At 65.5% G+C, this 13017-nt stretch overlaps 1 protein-coding gene across 2 annotated transcripts in view; it reads right to left on the minus strand.

Moving 5' to 3' along the window:
* Positions 1 to 1245: 1245 nt before the first annotated feature.
* The window catches only part of TBC1D22A (TBC1 domain family member 22A), a 119829-nt gene continuing 108057 nt past the window's right edge, over positions 1246 to 13017 (minus strand). For both annotated transcript variants that reach the window (XM_059681353.1, XM_059681352.1), the window contains 2 exons: positions 8930 to 9025; positions 1246 to 1742 (listed from right to left, as the gene is read on the minus strand). In XM_059681353.1, the coding sequence (XP_059537336.1) occupies positions 1614 to 1742; positions 8930 to 9025 (225 nt within the window). In that variant the 3' untranslated portion in view covers positions 1246 to 1613. The remainder of the gene's footprint in view (positions 1743 to 8929; positions 9026 to 13017) is intronic.

Consider the following 13017-nt stretch of genomic DNA (forward strand, 5'->3'; position numbering starts at 1 on the left):
AACCACACCCAGAGCCAGACCTCGGACCCTGAGCCGAGTTCCCCTTTCTCTGCCCCAGGTCCCTGGCCCTCCCAGGCTGGATGGGCCCCCAGGACACCGTGTCCAGCCCTGACCCCTCTGGGAAGGCTCCTCTGCCCAGGCTGACCAGTCACGGCCAGTGGCACAGACCTGGCTCCCTCGGCCTCCGCTTGGGGCTGGACACAGGCCGTGCAGGAGCGAGGCTGGGAGCGAGGACGCCCTGGCCCAGGAGCCAGGAGTGCGCAGCCCCGCCCCGCCCCGCCTGCCCTGCCCCGCCCTGCCCTCTGGCTGAGCCACACGGGAGCCCTGGGCCAGGGGGGAAGAGGCTGCCCCCCAGGCGCACACGGGAGGGGGCCTGACCTTCCTTCCGGGTGACTGTCCCCGCAGCGGCACGTCTTCATTAGGGCACCAAGCAAATGACCACGTTACCACATTGTCAGCCGACAAGTAAATCTTATTATAAGAGGCTAATGACGCCGCAGAAGCCATTCTATTCATCCGTGTAGTCCTCTCGTCCCCGCTGACACCTCATTAGGGCTCCCGGGACACGGAGGACGAACACATTAGTTTGGCAAATCGATGGCCATCCTTCAGGAGGTTTCTGCCTGGCAGCCCAGCGCACGCAGGGCCACAAGGGACAGCGGGGCGAGGGTCGGACCCGGGATGAGGGCGCTCGCGTGCACCGGGGTGGGGGGCAGGCACCCCGGGAGCCGCCCACTGACGGTGCCCAGCAGCCACGCCCACCCACCTGCCCCATGGCCTCTCGGGGAGGCCAAGACCGGCTGTGTGACCTTGAGGGGTCACTGCCAACCCCTCCCTCTCCCCTTTTAAACTGGGGGCACGGAAGGAGGCCCCACTGGGTGTTATGAGGACAGTGAGGATGAGCGTGGACCCTGGCGAGCTGTCTGACCTCTCCTGCCTCAGTTTCCTCCTTTGTAAAGTGGGGTACGTGTCGTGCTGCTGCTCTGCACCACCTGGGTCCAGGGCAAGACTGGTGGTGGAGGGGATGGGGAGGGAAGGGACGAGATGTCTGCCCGAGGGGACGCCCCCCCATCCAGCTGGACAGACAGTGGCTGCCCCAGGCTACTGACTGGGAGCAGGGCCAGGCTCTCGGAGGCTGGAGGCTGGAGCCAGGCAGTTTCAAGGCGCCCCCCTCCCCCAATCTCAGTGCTTCCAGCTGAGCTCAGCAGATGGCCCTGCCCCGCCCGTGACGCAGGCACGCCTCACTGTGTGTCTACATTTTATTCTTTCACTTGACAGAATAGAATGTTTGCATTTCAGAGTCGGTGCGACGACTCCTGTCCCTGTCCCTGCGCGGACGCAGGCTCTCCGAGGGCCGCCGCTGGGTCCCCAGGAGGGGTCATTTGGCAAGGTCGCTCCAGGACGGGGAGGGCCCGACCGTCCACTGGCCCTGCGGCCGGGACCCTCCCCTGCTCTCTTTGGTTTCTCAGCAACAGGCCGCCGCCCTGCCAGGCCTGGGCCGTGCCTGCGCCTCCCGGCAGGCGCCTGGGCCGAGCTGTCCAGCCGGCTGCTCCTGGGCCACGGCCTGTGCCACGGGCGGTGCCTGTCCCCGCGTGGGGCCTGTGCCGGCCCGCTCACTTCTTGTAGTGGTTGGGGGCGTCGGCGAAGGCGAACTTCAGGCGGTAGGCCTCGGCCAGCAGCAGGCTGACCTCCTCGTCGCCCCAGCGGGCCGTGGGCAGGTTCTGCAGGAACAGCAGCAGCTCCTGGGGAGAGACGGCAGGTCAGAGGGCACCGTGTGGGGGGCTGCACACCAGGCTCTCAGTGGGACCCAGGAAAAGGCACCTGGGCAGCGAGGGGGGCAGTGAGCCCAAGGCACCAGCCCACGTTGGAAACAGCCCACAAAGCAACTGTGCCCCCTCCACACAGGGACAGGCACACAGGGGCAGGCGCACAGGGGCAGGCACACAGGGGCAGGCGCACAGGGGCAGGCACACAGGGGCAGGCACAGGGGCAGGCACACAGGGGCAGGCACAGGGGCAGGCACAGGGGCAGGCACAGGGGCAGGCACACAGGGGGCAGGCGCACAGGGGCAGGCACACAGGGGCAGGCACAGGGGCAGGCACACAGGGGCAGGCACACAGGGGCAGGCACAGGGGCAGGCACAGGGGCAGGCACAGTCCGAGCCGCCCTCCCCCCGGGCTGTGCGTGCGGCCATGTGGCCCTGTGCTGGGTCCGAGCCCCCCTCCCCGGCCTCAGCTCCAGGGCTGGGTCCCTGGGGCTTGCCTCCCCCTCAGCCTGCCTCTTTGCGTTCAGGTACTTCCTGGGCCTGCGAGTTGAGCTCACGGAGCCGCTTCCTGGCGGAGTGTCCCCGGGGACGGCTCAACATCAATCGGCCGCCCGCGCTTCGCTGCGACCGGCACAGGTGCCAATCCAATTCCGCGCAGGTCGTAAATAAACGCCTGGGGCTTTCTTCTTAATCCACTTCGCTCCATATTAGCATGACCTCGCCACTCGCAAGGTGAGCGCAGGCCCCTCCCGTGACGGGGACGCCGACTCGGCCGCGCACTCAATTTCAGAATCTAATTTGTCCCCGGCTCGCGGGACGGAGGGAAAACGGAAAGGCCCCGCTGGCGGCCTGCGGGGCTGAAGGAGGACATCCACGCGGTGACCTTTACGGGGGCAGGAGACGGGCACGCGCATCCTAACACAGGGCTCTCCTCGAAGGCCTGTCGGGCGCGTTCACAGCCATGAGCCGCCCTGGGCCATCCACACCGCACGGGGGCCTCGCTGGGCCACTCGGGTCGCTCTCCGGGGGACAGGCCCCTGGGCTGCGACGCAGGAGGGAGGGGCCGAGTCGGCGGTCAGCCCAGCCATGCTGAGGGCAACGTCTTGTCCTCACTTTTCCACATAGCGAACCTGACAACTGCAGTAAGGTTTGCGCACAACAACGACGTGGTGAGATCAGCGCGTCGGGTCCGTCCTTGTCCACGAGACGCCACACCAGCACAGCCAAGCAGCGCGGCCGGCTCCTGCCCTCCTCCTGTGAGCCTGGCCCACGCACTCTCCACGCTGACACGCTGCCAGGAGCCAGTCCATCCGTGCTGTTTCAAGGGACCTGGCATATATGGCATACTGTTCTTAATATGTTTGCTCACCTTCTTGGCACTATGTGTTTTAACCAAGGTCACCTCTCCGAGAAAGGTTGAATCCCCAGGTAGGGATTTTCCCCTGAAGTTAGGGAGGGAATAAAACCCCTCAACTAAGTGCCAGGCGGGTAATTAATCACTTTAACTACGAACAATCATGCTTAAGCTACATAATCTTTACTCCCTGGAATGGAGATAAGAAACGACCTAACCTTTGGAATAGAGATTGATAGGATTGGAATCAACTGGTATAAATACAGATGTAACAAGACAACAGGACACAGAACCTAGACTCAGAACCTACACACAGAACCTAGACACAGAACCTAGAGACAGAAGAACTTTGCTGGAGAGAACATGGCAAAAGATCCCGGACAGAAACTGGCCACAGAACCTAGAAACAGAACCTAGCGAGAGAACTTGGCTGAAGAACCTAGACAGAACCTGGCTGAAGAACCTGGCTACAGAACCTGGTGACCGAACCTGGCTGGAGAACCTAGACAGAACCTGGCTGGAGAACCTAGCAAGAGAACATGGACACAGAACCTGGCTGGAGATCCTGAACAGAACTTCACTGGAGATCCAGACCAGAACTTGGCTAGAGATCCTGGCTAGGCTGCTGATCAACTGAACGCTGTCTCTGTGTCATTCCTTCTTCACCGACTCCGTCCACACCTTTGGGGACCCCTGGAACTGCTGGGGTTGGACCCCAGCAACACGCACTGTCCCACGAGGTCAGTGAAGGCCGTAAAGACAGAACCGGCCCAGCGATCGCCCGGAGGCCTGGGGTCCCAGCCCTGACCCAGCACAGCCTTGGGCCCAGCATTGGCTGTGCCTGGGCCACGCCCGGTTCTCAGAGAGACAGGCAGCTGACTGTCCCCTGGACACACCAGCGCCCCGGCAACAGTGGGCCCGACAGAGAAACAACACTCACATCCTGCCTCCCCGCCTGCCCCGCCTGACCTGTCCCCTCACCCCCAGCCTCCCTCCCGGGGCCCCTGTGGGGAGAGGCCTACAAGTCTCCCCACGGGGGCGGACAGGCAGGCCGGGCTGCTCCTCCCGCGGCGCCTGACTGCTCCAGTTCACAGACCGCCGGCGTCAGATGAATGACGGCCCTGACGCTGACGCCTGACGCTGAGGCGGAACTCAGAGCACAGCAAGGAGGGGGCGGGCAGGGAGTCACCTCCACCAGCTGCACCTCAGTGAGGCCCCGCCTTCCTAATCCCTGCCCACAACAGGGGTCACGTGCGCTGTCCTGGGGTTCCCACCTGTGAGTCACAGGAGACTGGGGACCCTGTCAGGTGGCGAGGACACTGACTGGACACTCCCGGAGCCCCTGTGCGAGGCCCAGACGGACCCAGAGCGGCAGGCGGGGCAGTGCCTCCCAGCTCCCCCGGACTTGGACGGAGCCCCGGAACGGCTGCCAGGGCAGGAGAGATGGGGTCAGCGGGTCCTCAGCTCCCTGATAAGGGGCAGCAGCCCAGCCACAGGCCCACGGCGCTCACGTTCGGCTGGCACCCCGGCCACCCGCCGGCCCAGCTGAGAAGCAGACACACTAAATGAGAGAAGAGCAAATGTTTTTTCTTTGCATGAGGAATTAAAAGATCAATGCACCTTTTCTGTGTGCTTTATCTCAGAAAACAAACACCCCAAGACCGAACTGAGAAATCCTATCGTGTTTGCCCTGGAAATCCTCCAGCTAATGAGGGTGACAAGGAGGGGTGCAGACGGAGGGCTCTGGTTGACAGAGGACCGTGTGCATCCCAGCTCATCGCGCTGTCGACTTTGTCCCGTTCACGCCAGCGCGAGGAGGGACGCCCTGGCGAGGCCCGAGGCCGGGTCTTCCTTGGCCCCAGACCTTCTCGGGCAGAGGCCCCACGGCATGGCCTCCCAGGCGGGAGGGCCAGGGCACATCTGTGTCCCCTCATCGGGACAGCGGCTGCTCCCATGGCCGAGGGCCCACAGGGTCCACTCGCTGGCGCTCTGAGCCCCTCGGGAGTTTGGGGCCTGAAGGGGGCGGGTCAGAGGGTAAGTGTGCCGCCGGGTCACACAGGAGTGACGGCCATGCAGTTCCAGCTCAGGACTCCGAGGGGCCGGGCTCTTCCTGCCTGTGGCTCCTGCCACTGAACCCGTCTCCCCAGGGAGCAGAGCGGGGCCTTAGGGGTGCAGGGTGGGGCCCTGGGGGTATAGGAGGGCTTAGGGGTACAGGGTGGGGCCCTGGGGGTATAGGGGGCCTTAGGGGTACAGGGTGGGGCCCTGGGGGTATAGGGAGGCTTAGGGGTGCAAGGCGGGGCCCTGGGGTGCAGAGCAGGGCTTTAGGGGTGCAGGGTGGGGCCCCGGGGGTGTGGGGAGGGGGGCCTGGGGATGCAGGCCTGGGTGCACAATGGTCACATCAGAAACCCGGGCCAGGGTTAAGTGGGCAGAGAGGACGGGAGAGCAGGCAGGACCACCCGGAGCCTCAGGGTCCTTCCAGAAAGAAGGCCCAGGAGCTGGGCTGTCCATGCAGCTAGTCCTGGTTGGAAGGAGGTGTGGCCTGGGGACAGGACCTGGGACCGGGCTCTCCTGGCCATCAGGCCCACTGGGTTCTCTTCATCCCAGGGCCCAGCCGCCCAGTGACTCCATCCCTCCAAGTCCCACCACCGGCAGCACCCCGAGTTAGACCTGCCCCAGGAGGAGGGGCCCAGGAGGAGGAGGGGGGGGGCCGAGGAGGAGGAGGAGGGGCCCAGGAGGAGGGGGGGTGCCGAGGAGGAGGAGGGGGGGACCCAGAAGGAGGAGGAGGAGGGGCCCAGGAGGAGGGGGGGGGCCGAGGAGGAGGAGGGGCCTCGGCCCTGCACCCTGGATTGGTGTCTCCCAGCAACATCACAGCAGCCGCACCTCCCGAGGAGCCCCCCCCCCAGTGCAATGTGTCCTCCAGACGAAATGCACCCGGGGCCCAGGAAAGGCCGCCAGACGGCAGAGTGACAGCGGAGAGGGCGCCGAGGAGCGAGGCCACGATGTGATTACTGCTCTTCGGGGACTGAGCAGATGAGTGTCCCCGAGCTTGTCTGCTTCCATATCAAACACCGTTAACGAGATAATAAGGGCCTTTCAATTAACGATTTCAACGGGGGTGTAACTGCTCCTCTGATGGCAGAAGTGAGCACAGCAGAGACGCGCACAAGCCAGCTCTGCGGTGGGGGAGTCCTGGCCCGGGGGGAGGGGCTCCACTCCCTGGTTAAATGTCAGCCCGCTAGGTAAGAGGATTCCTCCTTCATGAGAGCAGGGGAGGCAAGGTGAGGGGAGGGAGGGAGGCAAGGTGAGAGAAGGGAGGGAGGGAGGGAGGGAGGGAGGGAGGTAGGGAGGGAGGGAGGGAGGGAGGGAAGGGAGGGAGGGAGGGAGGGAGGGAAGGGAGGGAGGGAGGGAGGGAGGGAGGGAGGGAGGGAGGGAGGGAAGGTGAGAGGAGGGAGGGAGGGGATTCACACAAAGCTGACAAGTGTGGGCATGGACGCAAGGCCACGGTGCCCCTGCCACAGCCACTGCCCTGCGTCTCCTGGCAGCAGCCCGCGAGGCGCCTAGAGAGAGCGAACCCATCAGAGATTCAATAAAATACAGACGCCTGCGGACAAGCACGGACACCAGCTTTCTGTGCTCTGCTGCGGACTCTCCTTCTTTCCTTCAAAACCTGCCTGCTGAGTGCGGTTCTTAAAGGGAAAGGGTCAGGAGGGGAAGGGGAAGGGAGACAGTCAGGAGGGAACAGCGGCTGCGAAGGCGGGGTGCGGGGGGCCTGTGCCTGATGGGGTGTGGGGGGTCCTGTGCCAGGTGGGGTGTGGGGCGGCCTGTGCCAGGTGGGGTGCGGGGGGGCCTGTGCCTGGTGGGGTGTGGGGTGCGGGGGGGCCTTGCCAGGTGGGGTGTGGGGTGCGAGGGGGCCTGTGCCAGGTGGGGTATGGGGTGCGGGGGGGGCCTGTGCCTGGTAGGGTGTGGGGTGCGGGGGGGCCTATGCCAGGTGGGGTGCGGGGGCCGTGTCAGGCGGGTAGGAATGAGCAAGGGATCAAGAGATCGGTGGACAGGACAGTGGCCCCTCCGCCCTCCAGCACTCCGCCTCAGGGGACCCCTCTGGGAAGAGGCCAGAAGCTGGGCAAGGTGGGCGAGCCTGGCCCACTGAGAGGGGACACAGACTGCACATAGGGGAGCTCCTGCCACCCCCAAACCTGGTTAGAAAAGGCAGACGGAGGCTGCATCCAGGCTGTGGGCACTGAGACTCAGACCTCAATAGCCGAGGGCGGGGACAGGGGGCCCTGGGTGCAGTGCCCACAGGGTGAAGGTCAGGACAGAGCCTGGCACGGGGCCGTCTGCAGAGGGTGGGCCAGCCCTGGCCGAGGTTGGCAAAGGCTCAGGGGTTCTCGGCCCCACGCTCAGGCCACAAGCAGACGCCCATCCACTCACCCGCTGCGCAGAGGGCCCAGCAGGCCCCACGGATGCAGCAGACACGGGCCTGAGCGAGTCTCAGAAACACGGCAGGACAGAGCCCCCTCCCTGCCTGCCCGCCCACCGCCCGCACCTGCAGCTGGCGCGTGACCGCCGAGGCCGCCTTTCTCTGGGAAGACTTCCTCCTCCCAGAGGCGTCTGTTCCCATGGAAATGACTAGGAAAGCTCTAGTTTCCACGGGCAAATGACATCTCTGCAAAGCCGGCTGTCACAGCTTCTCCGACGACGGTTCCCGTGGAGCCTCGTCACGCCGTCTTCCCGGGAGGCCGCGTCGCCTTCCTGAATGTCACATCGCGACAGCTCCCGGGCCCCAGGACGCCGGTTCTTCCCTTTATTTCTGTTCCATTGCTTCCCGTCCCGTTTAGCCCGTCCCCCAGCACACCGGCTTCCCCCTCGCCCTCCCCGCCCACAGCAGAGCGCGCTTGTCTGGAGTCTCGGGGACAGGCGGTCTTGGGGCTCCTCAGCCCGGCACCGCGCGGCCTCATGGCCTCGGGAGTTCTCGCTGCGGTGCCCGGGCTGGGCCTGTCTCGGCCTCTGTCCCCCTCAGGTGAGGGGAGCAGGCCGAGGAGGCCGGCAGAACGCCTCAGCCAGCTGCCCGTCACCCCAGGGACAGCAGGGCAGCGTCTCAGCCAGACCGCCAACGCGCTGCCCCTAAAGGTGTGGGAACACGCTGCTCCCCGGCCTCGGACTCGCCCAGCCTCGGGGCTCCCCCGTTCTCAGGGCCCCCCCGCCTCAGCGAGCGCGCAGGGAGCGAGGCACCACAACGCCCAGGAGCTGCCCGACCTCCGCACCGTGACCCAGGGCCCAGCGCCCAGCCTGGCCGCCATGGGAGCGGCAAGGGGCTCGAGGAGGTGCAGAGGCTGGGCCTGGCCCCCACGGTCACCGCCCTGCAGGCAGCCCCGCCCGCCCGGGCACCGGGCGAGAGGACGGCCCACCAGCACCTCGGGGAGCAGGGGCCAAACCGCACGCATCGGGCACAGGGCCGGGGCCTCGGCCCACATGGGGCTCAGCCTCTGATGATGGGTGTGAACGTGGCTCTCCCACCACGTGGGTGAGGAAGCGGGTCAGAGGGGCTGAGCCAGGTGCCCGAGTCACACAGCTGCCCAGGGGCCCGGCCCCAGGCCTGGCCCCGTCCCTCCCATGTCAGCCCAGCTGCCTCACTGCTGAGGACACACGGGAGCCTAAGAAACAGCCACACCCACCAGCTGCCGGCCAGGCCGGGCCTGCGGCCTCCCCTGAGGGCTCCAGGCAGCAGGCGCAGCGGCTCAGCCCCCCAGCCGCTGCCCGAGAGGGAATGCACCCCACGGAGTCCGACGTGAGGCTGCGAAAGGCTGACTTACTTGGAAATCTCTTTCTTCCAGTATCTCCTTCCTCCACCTCACGAGGAACGCAGCGCACACGTACAGGTGGAAGTGAGAGAAGCCCTCGGGCTCCGACTGCAAGAGAGAAGGCGAGAGGTTAGGGCGGGGCGGGCGCCGGGGGACCACAGCTGGTGGGTGGCACCGGCCGCTGCCCCCAAGCGCCAGAATCCCCCCCTCCCGTCGCATCAAAATAAACACGTTTTCCCCTCAAGCACCGCTGCCTGGTGAGCAGGATGGGGCTGCAGAGCAGGTTCAGGAGGTTCACACCGGCGCCTGTGTCTCCTGCGCAGCGACAGCCGCGTAACAGCAGGCAGGCTCGTGGCCGGAGCCCGGGCACAGGGGGACGGAGCCACAGGAGCCACTCGCCAGCGGAGCGGAAGGGGACACAGCAGGCGGGCCCGTGGCGGGAGCCCGGGCACAGGGGGGACGGAGCCACAGGAGCCACTCGCCAGCGGAGCGGAAGGGGACACAGCGGGCGGGCCCGTGGCGGGAGCCCGGGCACAGGGGGGACGGAGCCACAGGAGCCACCCGCCAGCGGAGCGGAAGGGGACACAGCGGGCAGGCCCGTGGCGGGAGCCCGGGCACAGGGGGGACGGAGCCACAGGAGCCACCCGCCAGCGGAGCAGAAGGGGACACAGCGGGCGGGCCCGTGGCTGGAGCCCGGGCACAGGGGGACGGAGCCACAGGGGCCACCCGCCAGCCAGCGGAGCGGAAGGGGACACAGCAGCGGGGCCGGGCCTGCCCCACACCAGGGCCTTGCTCTCCCCGCACCGCAGGCGCTGAAGCCGACCGGAGTCCCCTCACTCCTCGCCCTCCCCAGCTTTCCGGGCCCAGCTGGCCCTCAGGCTGACCCTCACGCAGAGCGCCCAGCCCCGCGGCTGCGCCCACTCCGCGCGCACACCGTCTCCGACTCCTGAGGACGCGCAGGAGCGTGTTCCCTGGAGCGCTGTTTGCAAAGTCACAGAACTCAGAAGCAACTTAAAGGTCCTTCGACGGGAGGACACAGGCCAGCACCGTCACACCAGGCGCTGGGTGGTCCCCGCACGCTCTGTGCACTGACGACGAAGCGGCACGCTCCTTCCGAGTCCGCAGAGACGGTCTGCCTGCAGGGACCCCTGTGCGCGGGGCCGGAGTGCACCCCATCCTAGGCTCTGACCTCCGTGACTGGACATCCCCTCTCAGCACCTTCTCCGGGTCGAGGCCCCCGCTGAGGCACGCTGGCCCCCGCCTCCCCCCACCTTCCCTGGGGCCCTGCCTGCGAGGCCGCGCCCTCCTGGCCCGGTGTGGGGGCAGCTCGGGGATGAGCAACACCACACAGAGGCGCCGCCCGGCCTGCCCGCCTCGCCTCCAGTGACCGGCTGGTGACAGAAGCAAAAGCAGCACAGCCCCGCACATCCCCGAGTCTCTCCAGGCAGTGGTCCCCGATGCCGTGCGCCCCACAACCACCGAGCAGTGGTCCCCGATGCCATGCACCCCACAACGACCGAGCAGTGGTCCCCGATGCCATGCACCCCACAACCACCGAGCAGTGGTCCCCGATGCCGTGCACCCCACAACCACCGAGCAGTGGTCCCCGATGCCGTGCGCCCCACAACCACCGAGCAGTGGTCCCCGATGCCGTGCACCCCACAACCACCGAGCAGTGGTCCCCGATGCCATGCACCCCACAACCACCGAGCAGTGGTCCCCGATGCCATGCACCCCACAACCACCGAGCAGTGGTCCCTGATGCCGTGCGCCCCACAAGAACCCCAAGGCCCACCCGCCCAGCGTCTCACTCCGCAGGGCATCTGCATGGGGCGCTGGAACCTGAATGTCTAACAGGTCCCCTGGTGCTGCGGCGTGGGCATCACTCGGAGCAGCAGCGCTGGGAGAGCCCCACTGGGGCGCATGTGTCCAGGGGAGCGTGTCCAAGGTGCCTCCAGCCACCTGGGGGCTGAGTGTGTGAAATGCAGCTGGTGGGACCACGGAACGGAATGTTTCCACTCTTAAACCTCACTAATGTTCATTTAAAGAGCCATAGCCATAGCACGTAGACGTGGGGCACTGGATGGCGTCACTTCTGAGGCTTGTGTCTTCTGTGCAAAGCTGGACCAGCTGGACCCTTCACAGAATGGCCCCATTTTCTATTTCATGGATTGTTCCCTTTCCCCGATTGCTGCCCTTTCATTCTCGTTTCCTTCCTTCTGCTTCCTTGGGGATCACTCTGCTCTTCTTTTCTACCTTCTGAAGCTGGAAAGCAAAATTGTTGATTTTAAGTCTTTCTTCTTTTCTGCGGTTGCATTTTCGGGAAGATGTCGGCTCTCAGGGCACTGCTTTGGCTGCATCCCACACGCTCCGAGGTTACGTCTCGTCAGTCGCTCGGTTCAAACGTTACCCGATTCCCTCGGACGCCTTTGCCTCGGCTCTTTAGAAGCTGCTGCTTCATTTTCGAAACGTGGGGGCTTTCTAGACCTCCTCCTGCTGATTTCTAGCTTAACCCATTAGGTTACAGGAGAACACGGTGCGGGTCCATCTTCCACATCCCACACTCGCCGCCCTGTTCCTGGCACCGTGTGCGTCTCTCACTCACCGCCCTATCCTGGCACCATGTGCGTCTCACACTCGCCGCCCTGTTCCTGGGCACGTGTGCGTCTCACACTCGCCGCCCTGTTCCTGGGCACCGTGTGCGTCTCTCACTCACCGCCCTATCCTGGCACCATGTGCGTCTCACACTCGCCGCCCTGTTCCTGGGCACGTGTGCGTCTCACACTCGCCGCCCTGTTCCTGGGCACCGTGTGCGTCTCTCACTCACCGCCCTATCCTGGCACCATGTGCGTCTCACACTCGCCGCCCTGTTCCTGGCACCGTGTGCGTCTCACACTCATCGCCCTGTTCCTGGCCACGTGTGCGTCTCACACTCACCGCCCTGGTTCCTGGGCACCGTATGCGTCTCACACTCACCGCCCTGTTCCTGGGCACCATGTGCGTCTCACACTCACCGCCCTGTTCCTGACCACGTGTGCGTCTCACACTCGCCGCCCTGGTTCCTGGGCACCGTGTGCGTCTCACACTCGCCGCCCTGTTCCTGGGCACCGTGTGCGTCTCACACTCGCCGCCCTGTTCCTGGGCACCGTGTGCGTCTCACACTCGCCGCCCTGTTCCTGGGCACCGTGTGCGTCTCACACTCGCCGCCCTGTTCCTGACCACGTGTGCGTCTCACACTCGCCGCCCTGTTCCTGACCACGTGTGCGTCTCACACTCGCCGCCCTGGTTCCTGGGCACCGTGTGCGTCTCACACTCGCCGCCCTGTTCCTGGGCACCGTGTGCGTCTCACACTCGCCGCCCTGTTCCTGGGCACCGTGTAAATGGGAGGACTCGTTCGTGCTGGGCATCTCCAGCTATCGGACTGTTGGTGAGACCCAGCGAGCTGCTTGATATTCTTGCATCTCCTATATCCTTACTGGATTTTGGTCGATTCGTTTTATCAATTCCTGGGACGGAAATTAATCCTCCAGTTATGTTTGTGCTGGTTGGTGTTTGGTGACGGGGACAGCCCTTACCGTCTTTCCAGGTGAACTCTTCCAGATTACGCAGCCCTGTCCCTTGTCCACTGGAGTGCTGCACGGGCTCGGGGCCAAGAGGTACAAGGAAGCACATCCCTCCTGTCCCACCTGCGGGCCTGGCCTGGAGGGCAGAGACCCCAACAGCCAGCGGAGGCCCCGGCTCTATCTGATGGGCAGCAGAGGTGCCCGAGGGCGATCCGGCAGGACGGGGTGGACCAGCTGCCTGGCGCAGGGCCACAGAACTGGCGGCACCGCGCACAGGGCCCTGCCTCGTCCTGAGGAGCTGGTGCCGAGCCTCGAGGAGCGGGGGCCCCTCCATGTGTGAAGAACGGGCAGGAGACAGCTGTGCGCCTTTTTCCCAAATCCACACGGAAGTGAGCCACTCGCTCGCGTGGGTGTGGCCTCAAGTGACAGACGCGCTTCACCGACGGCCCACATCTCCGCAGAGAAACGGCGTGGAGGTGCTGGGAAGCGCTGAGGCAGGACGAACAAGGTGCAGCTCCCAGCACCTCCTGGGTTGTC

This window comes from Myotis daubentonii, chromosome 2, assembly GCF_963259705.1.
Source record: "Myotis daubentonii chromosome 2, mMyoDau2.1, whole genome shotgun sequence".
Taxonomy (NCBI): domain Eukaryota; kingdom Metazoa; phylum Chordata; class Mammalia; order Chiroptera; family Vespertilionidae; genus Myotis; species Myotis daubentonii.